This window comes from Synchiropus splendidus, chromosome 10, assembly GCF_027744825.2.
Source record: "Synchiropus splendidus isolate RoL2022-P1 chromosome 10, RoL_Sspl_1.0, whole genome shotgun sequence".
Taxonomy (NCBI): Eukaryota; Metazoa; Chordata; class Actinopteri; order Syngnathiformes; family Callionymidae; genus Synchiropus; species Synchiropus splendidus.
The window spans coordinates 2,599,441-2,616,251 of record NC_071343.1 but is presented as its reverse complement, the minus strand read 5'-3'; the positions used below and the strand labels follow the sequence as shown (position 1 = coordinate 2,616,251).

The window sequence follows — 16,811 nt, the reverse complement described above, 5'->3', positions numbered from 1 at the left end:
ATAGACACCACCACCTTTGTCTTTTGCTGGGCCTCCCTGTACTCCTGTCTACTCTCTTCTGTTCTCTCAACATACCATTTTTTCTTAGCTAACCTCTTCCTTTGACAGGAGAAGTTCGAGGGCTCCTGAAGGCACCCAGAGCCAACCAGCCACGTGGAATAAGGAAAGCTAAAGCACAGTACAGAAACAAGATTACGGGACACTTCAGCAACACCTGAGACGCACGTTTGCTCTGGCGTGGCATCCAATCCCTCACCGACTGCAAGCCGGCACCACCGACTTGTGAGAGTGACATCACTCTGCTGAACTGCCTCAACCGCTTCTTTGGCTGTTTTGATGCTGTAAAAAACAGCCCAGCACAGAAGGTCAAGCCCCCTCCTGAGGAACTGGCCGTACATCTGGACCCAACCAGCATGAAGAGGACCCCCTCCAGGATCAACCCACGCAAAGCAACGGGGCCTGACAACATCCCGGGCCGGGTCCTAAAGGGCTGCATGGAGGAGCTCAAAGATGTCCTGACAGACTTCGTCCACCAAGCTGTCAGGATGTTGAACTCTGCCCCTGTCCTCCCCCCACACAGGGCATAGTCAATACGCTCTCCTCCGCCTTGCCTTGTATTTGTATCAGTGCACCACCTGACAGCTACAAGAATGTTACCTGACTGCCGCTGCTGTTATATGATGTATTTATTTCCTTTTATTCTCTTAGTTTAATTTTTATATACAGACACATAGGTATATTGTACATATAGATACTGATATTTTACTATACATACATTTATTATTTTTTATTACATTCTCTCACTGTAAATAGAGAGAGGGAAACGTAATTTCAATTTTATACTATCACCCTGCTTGAAATTGACAATTAAAAAAAATAATAATCTAACGCAGAGTTTAAATCCTTTGATTAAAATCTCTACAAATCTGAAATTACTGCCATTCAAGACCAATTTGATCATTTCTTTCAGGACCTAAATCTTCCCCAGATAGTCATGTGCCAAGGATTAAACAACCCAATTACATTACAGGAACTGAAAAAAAGCTTTAATGCTTATGGGGAAAGACAAGGCTCCAGGTTGGGATGGAATTGTATACTACATTTTTTGATATTCTGGGACCTTCCCTCCTACTGCGATCTCAAAAGGAGTGTTCAACAACAGCTCAAACATGGTAGTCATTACAGTACTCTCGAAAACAAACAAGGATCTGATACAATGTAGCAATTATCGACCTCTTTCCTTACTAAATGGCGACATCAAGGTCCATGCAAAAATACCTGCCTTGAGGATTGAGGAAACTGTAGGTAAGCTCATTCACACTGATCAAACTGGGTTTATCAAAACTCGATTGGCATCTGACAATGTTCGCCGCCTCCTTCACGTCATCCATGCAGCTGGAAGTTCAGACATTCCCTGCTCAATCTTATCCTTGGAGGCAGAAAAAGCATTTGGACCAAATCAGTGTTAATGCATTTAAATTCTCTGGCAGAATGTATGACATTACCGTTACACATACCTGTAAGAAATTCAAAAATCTTGGAGTGGAAATGTGTTCATCACTCTCCCTAACTAAGCATTAAAAACAATTTCCAAAACAAATTTACCACCATTAAGAATGACATTGATCGCCAAGGACGCAGTTCAATTTAAGAGTGAAACAGCTTGTGAGGTGAGGTGTTGGCCTGCACAGGTAGGAACTCACGAGTTGAGGAGGAGGTCAGCACCCTTGAGGTAAAACTATTGCCATTCTGCGAAATTTGGTATTTTGGAGATGAGGTCTCCTGGATTTGAACACCACAGGATGGAATGATGACTTTCTTTCTTAGGGAGGAGACGAATTCCGGCATTTGCTTCAGTGAGTCAACATCCTTGTCACTGACGTCTTCATTGACCCTTGTCAGAATAGACAGAAGGTCGACTTTCCTGTGACAATAAACAAAACAGAGTCAGCTGGACTGAAACCATCAAAGAGTTTAGCTGTCAGTCATGATGCTCTGTCTAGTGAGAGGAACATGACCAGTGGAGGAGTGACCATTGACAGGGATCAGGATCTGGATTTTGTGACTTACCTTGGCGCCAAGGCGAAGAGATGTCCACACAACGACTGAATGAACCAGGACCCCTGGCTGGTATCTCTGTAGGCACAGTAGGTCGAGACAGTAGACTTTGCCAGCAGGAAGTCTGATTCAGAAGGGATGGTGGGGGGTTTCACAGCATCACTGACGACCCCACTGTCTGCCTCGATGGTGACAGGATCATTGTTCTTCTCTCCCTGACAGGCCTGGATGAAGAACATCTTGGGCTTCCCAGCCAAGCTCGGACACTTGGATCCAGTGAAGGGAGCTGTTAGCTCCTGGAGCATGACGGCCCCACCATCCACCCCGAACACACAACCCTCATCCCCATGGCTGAAGACCATGCAGACCAGACTGTCCACCTGACTGTGATCTTCTGCTGCCGTCTCTTTGATGATAGAAAGAATGGTTTTCTTGTCGCAGTCTCTGTAAATCTCGACCTCAAACCCAAGACTCTGAAACACCTGAGTTGCACACACTGGTGGGAGACAGAGAGGAGTCACCTGGAGCTGTATTGAGTTGAGCTTCTGTGTTTACTGCTGAGATGTTTGGGCGAGTCCATCAGACTCACCTTCATCCATCATCGTCCCCTTTCGCTTTTCCATAGTCTTGAAGTTCTCATTGTTGATGATCAGGCAGGTGCCTCTGTTCTCAGTCTTCATCCGGTAAGAAGGCAACAGCTGAAGAAACAGACTCTGGATTAAAGATAGGTGTCAGTGACACGTACACGCGACAGAAACATGGCAAACGCTCTTTTTCACAGCTCAGATGCCCCTCACTGCCTCTCAGTGGCCAGTACTGAAATCAAATGTGATCACAGAATGACAGACTTTTAGCACGAGCCATAAAGGGAACATGCAATGGAGACTTACATCCTCATTTTTTTCTTCAAGCTCGTTTCTGAGCCTCAGATAATTGATGCAGGCCTTCCATCTGGATATCAATAAACAGAGTGGAGAACAGTGGACGTCACCAGATATAAACACAGTGGTATATTCACACAAGAGAGCAAGATGTAAAGCTGCAGACAGATATCTGGTTGTTGGGTTGGGATCACTGTTATTTAGGGACTCACAAGCTCTCGCTGCTCATCCAGGCGCTGCTCTAACACACCCATTCAGTACATTGCACAGAACAACATGACGCATCAGAGTCACAGTCAACAGTTCACCCTCTTCCACTGTTGCTCATCATCTCTCCACTGGGTGTACAGTACTTTCATACACTTTCACACGCTCACCCCTTTGTGGCAGGGCTCTGTCTTAAATGCTTGATGGAAGCAGGTCCAGCTCCACGTCCTCGTCCAGCAGACTGTCTGTCATGGACCTCAACCAAAGCACCTTTATAAGAGGAGCAGAACAACGTCATGAGTCATGAGACGTGGACAGAAGAGTCCCTCACAGGTGTGTCAACATTCTATGTGGAGGGCAGCATGGTGAAGGAAGAACCTGCTTCTTCTCTGTGACCTCACTGACCTCAGTCTCAGCTCAACTTCATGCTGAGCCTCTGACCATGGCTTCATGGCTTCACATCAAACATCTGACTTCAGTGGTGTTGGACTGGGACTGGAGTCCTGACAGAGGAGCACACACTTGAACTCCTGAGGTGTGAGTCAGTTTGGAGTCCTCACAGCAGAGAAGCTTTGATAGAAGCTGGTGTGTAGAAGTGAGCTCAGTCCACAAACATGACTGCTGCACTTCAACACTCAGGTTCATGATTCAAAACTCCTCCCCCTGCAGTCCCAGCAACACGCTTGTTTACAGACGTCTACACTTGGTTCCTCCAGGTGGAACTGAGTTGGGTGTGTGTTGCTCCTTTGTTCCATCAGTGGACTCTTCATCAATGTGTCAATCAAGCAGCACAGAGGTCCTCGGATGGAACACACAACAGTGTTGTGTTGACCATGAGTATGTGGTTTGTGTGCACTGGAAGAGTTGTGTTAAAATGTTCACTCTAACGCACTGCTCTGATGGAATGCCATCACAAAGAACAAAAGACTGTCGCAGCTCCAAACACTTTTTCAGAAGACAGAAGACTGTCCACAGTCCTGTTTAGTGGCACTGTTTATCGCAGTTGTGACTTCAGAGTCGCTCCAACTCATTACTTTGTGTTCACTTGACTTTATTTCATGTTGTTTCCGATGTTTTCTTATCTCATTTGATTCATAGGAAATACACAATCAGCTGTGTGTCTCCATTAGCAGCAAAGAACCACACTCTTCCTACTCATTCGTTCACCTCATGACCAGGCTCCACACTCATCCGCTCACACTCCTGTCGCAGTGAGAAAGTCACTGACCTGTTCGCAGTGCTCCCCTGGTCTGAAGACTTGTGTCCATGTTTGCAGGTGAAGCTTCCAGCTGAGCTGAGCTCCTTCTGATCCTGCTCACGGAAACAAACGCTGATAGATGGAACACGCCCTGATGACTGGTGTGTCTTGTAAATTATTAACATAGATTTATGGCTATTTGTGACATTTTTTCCGGTCCCCACAAGGTTAAGGTTCAATTCGATGATTTAAAATGTCAAAATAACTGGGGACTATAGATGAGGGTATAGATTTAAGTTTGGTTTGGGTCCTGGTTAAGGCTCGCCATGTGTTTGGGACGGTTAGGTTTAGGGTGAGGGTCTGGAGAGGGAGAAAGTCAGTGAAATGTCCCCACAAAACGTGTGTGTGTGTGTGTGTGTGTGTGTGTGTGTGTGTTATTTCACCTGTGTTTCGTCGTTCACCCTCAAGACTCCACAGACGTGTATTTGCTCTCTGTGATGGAGTTTCTCCAGGTCTGTCATCAGCCAGAGCAGGTAGGTTTCAGTGAGACGCCGCTCATCATGTGACTCTGTGGCCCAAACCCCTGCTCTGTTCCTGCCGTTTCCTCCGTCATGACCTCAGTTGACCTGAAGCTCCTCCCTCAGAAGGAAGCCTCTCCTCAGTGCTCTCATCGTTCCAGCCAACAAGTCTGCTCACAGAGGACATCAGAGAGACACCTAGTCTGACCTGAGAGTGCTCCCAACATCTGCAAGTCTGGACCTAAGCTCAGAAGATCTTCTCAAGCTGCTGTTGCCATGATGGAGCAGAAAACCTGATCAGTGGAATCAAACCTACAGATACATGTTGATGTTGGTCCTGATGGGATTTTAGACGCCACCTCAAGGTTCAAGACGTCTCTGTGTCACACCTTTTGTCAGAATGTCCAATTAAAACAGAGGAAATATTCAGATTCAAAACACCCATCAGAAAAAAAAAAAAATGTTGACTTGTTGTTTATTTAGATGAAAATATGAAAGCCACAGTCAATGAAAACAAAAGCTTGATGGCACTGAACCAGAATTCACCTGAACACAGAAGTGAGCCGGTCAGTAACAGTATTAAATACTGTGTACCCTTTATTTTTTTTACTCAACGGTGACAGAAGCATCAAAGATGATTTAACGCTAAAAAATTCTATTTATTATAGACACAAGGTATAAAATGTACAAGTTTTTGACTTGGGAAAATGATCCCCCATTTGATTACATTTTGCTGTATTTAATCCCGAAAAATGTCTTTCTTCCTGTAATTGAAGCAATAAAGCTGTATTTTAACAATGAAAACAAACAAAGTAAAGTCTGATCATTCAGCTAGAAAGGAGGCTCAGTAGATCATATCAGCCCGCTACATTTCGTCGATCAAATAGCAAAGACACTGCAGCTGAACAATCACACTGAGGGTTTTCACAGGCAAAGGAGCTTCATGCCGCCAAGATTGAGTCTTGTCTGTTCATCCTTTGATTTTCAGTGAGAAGCTGCTAGTGTCAGCTGATTCCCTCTGACTTTTTAATGGTCAATTTCTTTTTTTTACAGCAACTTCATGCTAAGGCAACACGCTGTAGGGGTCGTGGGTCAGATTTGGTGACCAGACACACACACATCTGGACTTGTAGGTTTTGGAAAGAAGAAAAGCAGAAAGCAGGAGCTTTCAAGTGCCTTGTTGCAGCGTGAGCATAGACATGGATCACGCCACAGTGAATCACCAGATACCGGCAAAAAAAACACAGCTCAACTCACCGGCAAAATGCTCGCAGCCCCCCTTTATTCCTCACTAATAACGCTTGAGTGGTGATACTACATGACTACCCAGGCATTCTGCCTGAAGCACTCAGTAAAAGAGAAAACTATCTGGTCATCTTGGCCAAATTTGATCCACCTGCCTCCTGGTCAGGGCTGTTGACCACATAACCTTCACTTTGGGATTTAACAAAAAGGAATAGTTTTGGAACAAACTGAACAATAACAAACGAGTGATGTTTATATCTGCATGTTTTAATCTGTGACACCATTAATGTGTTCATTTTGTGACTATAACGTTTCGTTGTTTCATTCTCAGTGTCAGTGTTATGTGTGTATGTGGACTGAAATAAAAGCACCCAGGAGGGATCAGAGCATCAACAGTCTGGTGGGTTCAGAGGTCACCCGCTGCTGCCACATAGCAGACCAAAGTTCCACTTTGTCAATCTTGATAAATAATTCACATTATTTCCATGATATCAGGGCACCTTTGATTTGTTTATATTGTTATGGTGTAGTGAAGGTGTTTCTATCAGACGCGCTCCCTCAGCTGCTAACACCGCCTGGTGAGGAACTTCCACAGGCAAGTGTCTTCACTGGAGACATCCAACACTTCTGAAGCCACATGCACCCGGTCATTCTACAGCATAAACATAGAATCATACAGCATGAACTCGTGCGCACGTCACTTACCTGTGAGATGGAGAGTATGTCGAACGCTGCGCCTTCGTCTTCGCTGACCACAGCTACATACCGACACCTAGTGGCGAACATGGGAATTGCCTTCCAGCGGAACAAGCCGTTCACGATCGTGATGGAGCGTTGATGACGACACGATCGACCATCGAAGCTCCGTGAGGCGTCTGACGCTGTTCCCACGTGCTGCACAGAAGGCTGGAGAACACTTAAAACAAAGCTTCAGTCCAACAATGATCAAGACAATAGACAAAAACTTTTTTTTTTATTATTGTGAGCCTCTCAATCATTCATTTCAAATGAAGCAGAGACTTCCGTGAACTCTGCAAGAGAGAACAGTAAAGTCAGCAAGTTAGAGTTCAATTCTAACGTGTACAAATCTGCACTGTACCGTTGTAGTTCATGGCAGACTGGCCCTTAATGTGATTGACAGCCGTATGATGTGGCCCTTTATAGGCGCAGAAGGAGCAAAGAAAAGGTCCAGGGCTGCGTGCCTGTTTCTTTGGGATCACACTCAATCTCCAGATTGTTATGTGTCTCGATACAGACAATAACATACGGAGGCAGACAGACTCACATTGAAGAAATGTTGATTTTTGTTACAATATGCAATACATATCAGACTTAAAAAAAAGGCTATATCTCTTAATCATGAAGACATAATTTATTCTGTCAAATATATATCTTGTTTCTACAACATTATGACATATGTTTCATCTGAATGTTATTACACTGGAAATGTAAAATGACAAAACCATGTGCAATATAAAATGTAACATACACACATTTCTGCCAGACTAACTCACTTGATATTATTTGTGATATGTTATTATGTTATGTTAGGTTATCATTACACAGGAAAATATTGACAATGATATCAATAAAATTACAGAGTTAACACAGGGTAACGTTACCTTAGAACTGTTGCATCACAGCATTGTAATAAAATATGATAAGGTTATCAGTTAAGAGCATATTGAAAGCTCCACTTTCAGAAATCTCTCTTACTTCCATTGTCGTGGAACACTGAAGGTTTGGGGCCTGTTTGAGATGCAAGTGCAATTGTCGATGGCCATGTGTTAACATTGAAGACGGGCTGAGCTCAACCTTCACCACTTAAGTGACTGAAGGACCCTCTACTGGGGTTTCACAGGTAAACACAGAAGGGTTGGACAGCAGCTTTTCAGGAGTCAGCAGCTGGGAGCTCTGGGGCAGGAGCTTGAGGGATGGGAAAGACCACGTTCCTCCTGAGAGATGAGTCGATGTTCGGCATCTGCTTCTTCAGGCCAGAAGGATCGCTCTTCAGGCTGACATCATCACTGACCTTAGTCATAACTGACAGAAGGTCGACTTCCCTGTGACAAAAACAAGGGCAGGACTGAAAGATCAGAGTTCACCTGTCAGTGATGATATACTTTCTAGTGAGGGACACATGATCAGGGTGGAGGAGTGATGATGTGACACAGGTATGGACTGTGTTATTGGGATTCTGTGGATCATATTTGGGGGTTGGGGGACTAGATTTGTCCCTTTATAAATCCTGTGAGCTTGACATGAAGTTTTGGTACTGTCATGTCAGAGGGGGGTGAGTCTGCACAGCCATCTCTTCATGCACACTCTTGTTAAGTGATCCACTGCTCAGAGTTGTGGGGGTTTTCTTTTGGACAATGGGACTAAGAGCTGTCTTAGGATCACCAACAGAAGGAATTCAAACATTGTAAGGTGAATGACTTTGTTACTTACCTAGGCACCAGGGTGAGGAGGTGTTGGCACAACGACTGAATGAACCAGGACCCCTGCTCCACATTTCTGTAGGAATAGAAAGTCGGGACGGTAGACTTTGCCAGCAGGAAGTCTGATTCAGAGGGGATGGTGGGGGGTTTCACAGCATCACTGTCTGCCTCGATGGTGACAGGGTGATTGTTCTTCTTTCCCTGACAGGCCTGGATGAAGAACATCTTGGGCTTCCCAGCCAAGCTCCGACATCTGGATCCAGTGAAGGGAGCTTTTAGCTCCTGGAGCATGACGGCCCGACCATCCACCCCGAACACACGACCCTCATCCCCATGGCTGAAGACCATGCAGACCAGACTGTCCACCTGACTGTGATCTTCTGCTGCCGTCTCTTTGATGATAGAAAGAATTCTTCTCCTGTCGCAGTCTCTGTAAACCTCAACATCAAAGTTCAGCCACTCAAAGACAGCAAACGCACACTCTGGTGGGAGACAGACAGGAGTCACCTGGAGTTGTATTCAATTGAGCTGCAGTGTTTAATGCTCAGATGTTTGGACGAGTCCATCAGACTCACCCTCATCCATCGTAGTCCCCTCTCTCTTTTTCATAGTCATGAAGTTCTCATTGTTGATGATCATGCAGGTGCCTCTCTTCTTAGACGTCATGGGATAAGAAGGCAACACCTGAAGTAACAGACTCACTGAGATTAAACTCAGGGGAACATGACCTGCTCTTCTAGAATGTTCAGTCAAATGTGGGGAGCACCTGAGAAAGAGCAGGGCGGGACTTCTCCATCTCTTCATGGACCACTTTGAAAGCACCACTTCCCTCTACGAATGACAAATGATGCAATAGCTGACAAACCCGCATCCAAAATATCAATACAAGCTCCAGTTCTGACCTTCTTCAATGGCCAGTGGCTCCACTTTTCCACACACCATGTCCCCCACTTGTGTTCCATTTGGACCATCTATTTTCAAGAAATGAACATTTCATTAAACAAGTACAAAGTGTTAATTCACGTTGAAAGTTTCTTGAAGACTAATCAGTTATGTTTTTTCAAAGCTAAAGGAAACAAAGCAGTTTGATGACGTGCTGTAAACAAGAACTCATGATGGATGCTGTTTTCCATCTTCCATGACATCATCAAAGTGAGTTTGTCTCTCAGATTTCCTCCCCACCTCCTTCCCACAGTCTCTACGCGCACTTCGCTGAGGAGCTCTGTCCAGTTCTTGTTCCGTGACTCCACGGTCCTGCAGGGTCTCCCCTCCACACGTCTAGGTTTCCCAGTGTCCCAGACTGATGTTAACCTTTTGACTCTGCCTCAACAGTGTCTTTGATTCGTCCACCTCATCGCGTGAGAGTCGCAAACTTGGACTCTACGCCTCAGATTTAACCCTCAGCTGAGACACAAAAACAAGGAAGCTCTAAGCTACCTATTTGAGTTTAGGGTTTTGAACCCCCGAAAGGATCTGCAGTTTGATTCCCATCGACTCGATGTCTGCAGAAATATATTACAAATAAATTATTGAAATTATTTGATTATTTATTATTCACATGAAATTGTAATTAAAAACTGTAAAAGTAAAAACTGTCTGTGGAGTTCTGTCGAAACCCCAGTCATGCCGTGTCTCTACGCTGGCCCTGAAGGCAGTTCAAACGCTAGAGACTATCAGCCTATCGATGAATTCACTATACGATTATAGACTATATTTCTGGTGCTGATTGGAGGAAGGCTTCTATAATTCACTGCCGATTGGACGGTTTGGTAACTTTCAGCTGATTGGTGAACTGTGTTTGCGGTCATAATGGAAGACTTTGATTCTGGACAATAATTAAGAATGAGATATTCGAACGTGTGCGGTGAGGTAACCACATGCAGCCATCGTGTGCTCGAGAGCCCAGACAGATTCATCCAGTCGAGTGAGAGATGCTGGTGGTGATGTTAGTGTACCAGGACTGACCTAGAACTGGACCGCCAGTTCGGTTCCACAACGCTCCAGAATGCTGCACAGACATTAAAGTTCAGAAATATTATTGAAGGAACATGAAATAACTGTGTTCTACACACTCACCATATTGTCTTTGGGCCCGTTCTCCTCGGCGACGGGTCTCCTGTCAACAGCTGGGTTGAATCAAAGGAAGAAATGCTGGTTAAACAGAACACGGATGTGTCATCTGTTTATTCAAATAGAAGAGCAAAACAAGGATGAAACTGAGCAGCAGGACATGCTTTTGTCTGCATCTTAGCTTGGTTGCAGCCAAAGCACAATTCCATTGATGAAAGCAGCATCAGCTGCGTGCACCCTCAAACCCAGCATGAAAGCTACGCTTCTTGTTCAGTGTTTTGTGTCGACAGCCGTTCATCACCTTGTTTTGCTTTATAGTCCTCAATCTTCTTGTTCAGCGCAGGATACACTGAATCAAATATTGACTTCAGCATGCTGAAATCTGTGCTGCTGAGGAGGTCGGCGTTTTCCATCTCTCTGAAGACCTGCAGAGTCGTCTGAAGCAGCAGAACAGCCGTATGTTCAAGGCAATAACTCCAGTCATTATAAGAGGAAAGTTGCAGCAAGATGATGCAACAAATCGGCAAATAAACAGCTTATATTTCAAACACGGACAAGTGGTTATTACTGATATTCCCTCTCTCCATTCTTTCCATGTCGGTGGTGTGACAGTGAAACATGAAGCAGCCCCTGAAAATATTTGAGTTCCGGGATGTATGTTATCTTGAGGTGAAGCTGAGCATTCCATCCTTACAGACGTTTGAAAAGCTTATCCATCACCAGGTCGCAGGGGCAGCAGCCAAACCCCCTCATTCTCACTCCCCCTCGGTCTCTTCCCAGCTGGCTGTGCCTGAAACACCTCCCCGCACTACATCTAAGGGAGACACCCACCACCCATTGGAGAAAACTCATTTTAGAATCTGCTTGAATCTAGGTAGAGGGTCGGGATGAAGATTGATTGATGGTTAATAGGGAGCTCTGCCTTTTGGCTCAGCTCTCTCAACAACAGTGCGATAGAGCGACTGCCATACCGCCCCTGCTGCGCTGATTCGCTGACCAATCTCCAACTCCCTTAGACCTCCACTCGAGAACAAGACCGGAAGATACCTACTCTTTGGTTTGAAAAACACGTTGGAATAAACGTGGCTCAAGATGGCGACTGATGAGAGTAACATTAGAGATCAAGAGCTTTATCTTTTGCTTCTTGCTTCTCCTGGATGCGCTCATCCTTCTGCCCATCCTTCCTCCCTCGAGAACAAGACTGCATCTGTCATCAGCTCATAAAACATCTTCAGGACAGGTGGTCGATGAGAGTGTATGTAACACCAGCAAAACTAAATAAATTCAACCAGAACATACCAGATGATGACAAAAGATGTCAGAATGAAAAAGGAACGCTTTTATCATTGTGTGTGGAAATGTCTAACAATTCTGGAAATTTGAGGTGATGCCATTTCAGAACTGGAATACATGTCGAATATTAGAATCCAGGGTGATCCTTCCTATTCTTGGAATGTTTCACAAGCCAAAAAAATGTATTGCATTGACAAGGAAGAGGACCAAGTATTGGGTGCTGTATACGTAATTCAGTAGAATATTGCGACGGGACCCACAATCCGGAAGGAGGGTGGAAAAGACGATTAACTTACCGCCCTCTCCAATTTGTTCTCGGGTAATTTCTGATGTAAAAGGAACTTCATATCGCGCAGGTTACCATCAGTGATGCTTTGGCTGAAGTTGTACAGCAGCTTCCTGGATTTCAAGAGAAACAGCTGAAGTCACCAGAACATAAAAGGCAGTCAGATATTCCTGAGAGAAAAACCATGTAAACCTGTACTCAGATATCTGGTTGGTGGGTTGTGGTAGCTGGTGAGTTCTGACAAGCGCACGTTGGCCGATGATCAGAAGAAGTTCAGTCAGGAGATGAGAATGTTCTGCAGTTAAGAGTCCATGTCTGGTCAGACAGTTGAAGAGGTTTGTCGCATGCTCCTCCTGTGTCAGATTGTAATGCAGAAGATCGCTGCAGAGGAAACCCAAGGCCTTGACCTGTTCAGCGACCAGAGACTGAGATATTTCCAAAAGAGTCTTCTGGAAATTCATTGCCTGCGAGAACACACGCAGAGTGAGGATGTGAAGCCATCCTTCGATCAGGTTTTCAGCACAACACGTCCTTCAAAACCTTTAAACCACTGTCACACTTGCTCATAGTATCCTTAATCTACAGCAGTCGTCGCATGTCAAACAAATCAGAATCCCGAAACCTCCCCCCTCCTCCATGTAAACCACAATCATCTTAGAACTGTTCTTCAACCTTGACACATCGCCACTTTGAGACTCATCCCAGTGGAGATGTGTTACTAACATCTCTGCGAACACTAGAGATGACTGTCGATTGTTCGAAGGTAAAGAAAAAATTACAATAAAAGCAACACATTTTTTAAAAGGAAACTAGTCACTATATTTTATAGCATAATTAGCCTGTTGAAGTCTCCTTTAAAACAAATTGGGAGCATAAAAGTAAATTCCAAGACAGAAATATTCAAATATAATCACATTAGGGGCTTGGCAGGTTTCCGCGATTTAATCAATTTAACACTTTTAAAGAATTAAACTTTTCACAAACTTTTTTCTTCACAATAACACTATGTCTTTAAAACTAGCTATAAACAAATCATAGCGCACGTTGGACTAAATCAAACATTGGATGTTACCTTGTGGTGACAGAATACTCCGGCGAGTTTAAATACGGCAAAAGCATAGATAAATAAATAAATAAACAAATCCATTAAATCTCACCGGCGCTGTTCAGCTTCGGTCTCACCTCAAACACAAGGTGTAGCCAACAATCCACCTCCAAACACACTCACTTCTGACGCGGACTGGGCGTGAAATCTGAAAAGTAAGTGGAAAACAGTTCGAAGTAGAGCAATTCCAAACCTAGGCCGCAAACTCGTACGCCCGCGATCCCATACGGAAACGCAGCAAAACGAAATGAAAGTGCGACCTGCCCCAACTCACCTAGCGGCGGAAACGGAGCCAAACATGGTCACGATGACGCGCGTCTCAGGTGCCCCGAATATCAGGGACCTGTTCCAGTAAGTCGCCTGTTTTAAAGTTAGTCGTCGTTAAAGCAGGCCAAGTCAGTGAAGTCAACACTCTTTGATTATAACAAAGCAATGAAACCAGTGACGGGAAAAAACAATGCCTAAAAAAATAGGCGAGAACACAAGTCTGATGATGATACAGCATTATTGTTGAAAATACAGAGATATGTTGTTTATAAAATATCTTGCAGATAATTGTTTTTATTCTTTTAAGAGTCAGAGTTCGGCACAATAATATCCACAGTGATAACAAGACTGACCAACACACAAGCTTTTGAAAGAAGATAAAGTGAGAATTATTTTGAAGTATATATGAAATGCTTTCTTAAGAATTCCTCTGCATAAATAAATGAAATTATTCATTAGGAAAAATCCCCCAAAATAAAGGAGAGCCAAAGGAGTGAAAAAATGAAATATTAAACTGATAAAATAACAGAAGAGTTGCACCTTGATATAAGATTTTAAATAAGGAGAAGAAATGAAGTGTTGAATGGGAGGTAACATGCACTTCTATGTGCTGGTAAACCAAGGGCTCTCTGGCTGAACAGATCTACCGCAGGGGTCAGGGTTCGGTGTCACCTGCTCGTTTGACAGAAGACTGAGGAGTCGTGCTTTGTTTTCATGTTGTTGATTTATTCTGGTATTTTATTATAAATATTAAATGCACAGTTAAATATATAATGAGGACAGCTTCAACGAGATGCTAGTGTCCACCTGGAGATGTACAAACATGGGCTATTTGTGCTGCGGCGGGTAGAGTTCAGGCTTGCTCCTCACTGCTTTGATGAGACGTCGGCATCTCATCCTGAATCTGGCCCAGGAGTTTGACCCGCGACTGGAGGAACCTGTCACAGTCAACACACACACACACACACACACACACACACACACAAGGTGGAGTCGGATCAACAGGTCATCTATGAGTTTCATTTGATAATTCAGAATTACTGTAACCAGACAGCTCTCTCCACTCATCATACATATGCACGACCGCTCACATGCACCCGCTTATCCATCCATGAATTAGAAGTGGGACGTCATTTAAAAATCAATCAAAACAATTAGGAGTTTACAATTAATTAAACATGAATGTTCACACTTTCATATTTTACACCATTTTTAAGTTGTGTACTGATTCATATAAAATTGTGTGTTTCTGTTGGGAAAAATTTACTTTTATTTGTTGTTTAATTTTACGCCTGAAGGTTTTCGTGATCAGATCACAGTGTACAATGCGGTGCACCTAGAATGGGCGCTCTGAAAAAGGTTCCCAGCCTAAGACACTTTATTTGGATGTATGGATCAATTATTTTTGTCCATAACTGATGAATCCAAATTAATTCAGTCCGGTCCGGCACTCATAATAACACTATATTACTGAAAGAGTCATGTCACTTTAATGAACTACAAATATAAAATATGAAAAGTCCTTCCATTCTTCCTGTCCTTAAAATATAAATACTTCTGACCTCCCATCTTTCTCTTTTCCTGACTGTCACATTATTATTATCATTGTTATAATAATAATAATTATTATTATTATTGTTGTTGTTGTTGTTGTGGCTAGCGTTGACAGACAGCTCCAGCGGTTAGACGAAGGAAGGGTCCTGGCTCGCTCAGGGGTGAGTGAATAAACCATTTTTGAACAACTTTTAACTCTATTTGTATTTGCACTCTGTCGAAATTATGTTGTATTACTGTTTCTAATAAAAGTAAAAGGAAGTTTATTTGAAATAGTAAAAGATACAACAAATTATTATTTTTTTAAACTTTAGATCATCCAGAAACAACAATATAATCGCGTTTCAGAACGCTTCGATCTGAAATGTGGAATAAAACCGGCGCGACGGTGAGATGACTGGTGTGGCATGAAAAGGTGTTCGGCTCCTACTGTCTGCGCTGAGGCCTGCGGAGGTCACATGTCTGCGGCCCAGGCCGTGGCTCCGTGACGTCACGCACTCCACGTAGTTGTCCCAGAAGATGCCGGCCAGGTTCCAGAACAGCTCCCGGTGTTTGAGGTTCTCCGAGGACCGCAGGAAGACCATCAGGTCCCAGAGCAAGGGCACCGAGTCCGCGATCCTCGGGGTGAACGTCTCCAGCAGCAGAGCCGAGGACGAGTCCCAACACTGGGGGTTCGTCCTCTGCACCGTCAGCGGGTCCACTCGGGCCGACTGCGGGTCCTGAAGGGTCACGGCGCTGATGACGCTCAGGACGATGACGGCGGCCACCGGGGTGTTCAAGAAGAGGGGCTCCATCTGCGGACACGAGCGCGTGGATCATGTTAATAAAAGTTCAATGAAACGTGTCGTTCGTTCAAAGGAAAAGTCAACGTCGTACTCACGTCGAAAGGTGAGAGGAATCAACAGTGCTGAAGTGAGTTTGGCAAGTTATCTGTTTGTTTGACGTCACTGCACCCGCATCCCCTCCTCCTCCTGAGCAGCCTCGAGCTCGAGGTGAATGGATGAACTTTGTGAATGAGCGCGAGCTTCCTTGTGCCTAACGTGAGGGGTTCGTCAGGTCAGAAGAGGAGGGAGAGAAGAAAAAAATCTGGAGTGAAACTTAAATGTCATGACTTTGGTGTGACTACATCAGGTAAAGATGCCATGGCATTACATGTTTACTTTGTGTGATTCCACACCATTTCCTATCATTTAAAGATTTTTATTATGAATCATAAATAGATGGAAGAAAGGTAAGACATGTGAATGCGATTCTTCTAAAAGCACTTTCTTTTCAATGTATTTTTCTACTCTTCTTTAATTTTGAAAAAAAGGAGTTATATTTGGAATCCAAATCATAATTCCTTTCCTCTCATGAGGGCCACACGAGTACAGGCAAAGGGCCGCATGTGGCCCCCGGGCCGGACTTTTCTCACCTCTGATTTGGATGCATGTTTTTCTGTGTTATACAGCAGTGACGTTCCTGACTTTCTTTCGTCTTGTTTGGTATTGAGTCTGGTCTGGTGTCTGGTGCCTGGACTATTGCTCTGAGGGTGGGGATTTGGATCTGTCACTCTCGTGTCTCAACCCCCACCTTCTGGGTCACTGACAGTTAGAGACTCTCTTTAAATGTACTGGACATGGAGCATCAAGTCCCAGTCAGATTTGAAGGGCAAGTGGCGTCAAAAGTGGGATGGGGAAGGGAACTGT

At 44.2% G+C, this 16,811-nt stretch overlaps 3 protein-coding genes across 5 annotated transcripts; all 3 read right to left on the bottom strand.

Annotated features, from left to right (window-relative positions):
* Positions 1-1,647: 1,647 nt before the first annotated feature.
* LOC128765748 (caspase-8-like) lies at positions 1,648-2,738 on the bottom strand. The gene is made up of 3 exons (XM_053876776.1): positions 2,648-2,738; positions 2,071-2,554; positions 1,648-1,924 (listed from the first exon to the last, which is right to left on the bottom strand). Exons 1-3 carry the CDS (start codon positions 2,736-2,738, stop codon positions 1,648-1,650), a joined length of 852 nt encoding a protein of 283 aa, XP_053732751.1.
* A 4,653-nt stretch (positions 2,739-7,391) lies between these two features.
* On the bottom strand, positions 7,392-13,525 carry LOC128765913 (caspase-8-like). 3 transcript variants are annotated; one of them, XM_053877155.1, is made up of 11 exons: positions 13,355-13,524; positions 12,396-12,661; positions 12,208-12,310; positions 10,920-11,055; positions 10,625-10,674; positions 10,514-10,556; positions 9,451-9,519; positions 9,315-9,379; positions 9,124-9,232; positions 8,559-9,030; positions 7,392-8,170 (listed from the first exon to the last, which is right to left on the bottom strand). In XM_053877155.1, exons 2-11 carry the CDS (start codon positions 12,656-12,658, stop codon positions 7,999-8,001), a joined length of 1,482 nt encoding a protein of 493 aa, XP_053733130.1. In that variant the 5' UTR covers positions 12,659-12,661; positions 13,355-13,524; the 3' UTR covers positions 7,392-7,998. The 3 variants fall into 3 exon arrangements, with proteins under 3 accessions (XP_053733130.1, XP_053733129.1, XP_053733127.1); XM_053877154.1 differs by having other exon boundaries at positions 7,393-8,170; positions 12,390-12,661; positions 13,380-13,525; XM_053877152.1 differs by having other exon boundaries at positions 7,394-8,170; positions 12,390-12,661.
* Positions 13,526-14,335: 810 nt separating this feature from the next.
* LOC128766307 (protein FAM237A-like) lies at positions 14,336-16,195 on the bottom strand. Its single transcript, XM_053877829.1, has 3 exons — positions 16,004-16,195; positions 15,554-15,917; positions 14,336-14,507 (listed from the first exon to the last, which is right to left on the bottom strand). The coding sequence occupies exons 2-3, from the start codon at positions 15,915-15,917 to the stop codon at positions 14,398-14,400; spliced, it is 474 nt and encodes a 157-aa protein (XP_053733804.1). The 5' UTR covers positions 16,004-16,195; the 3' UTR covers positions 14,336-14,397.
* Between the last annotated feature and the right edge of the window lie 616 nt (positions 16,196-16,811).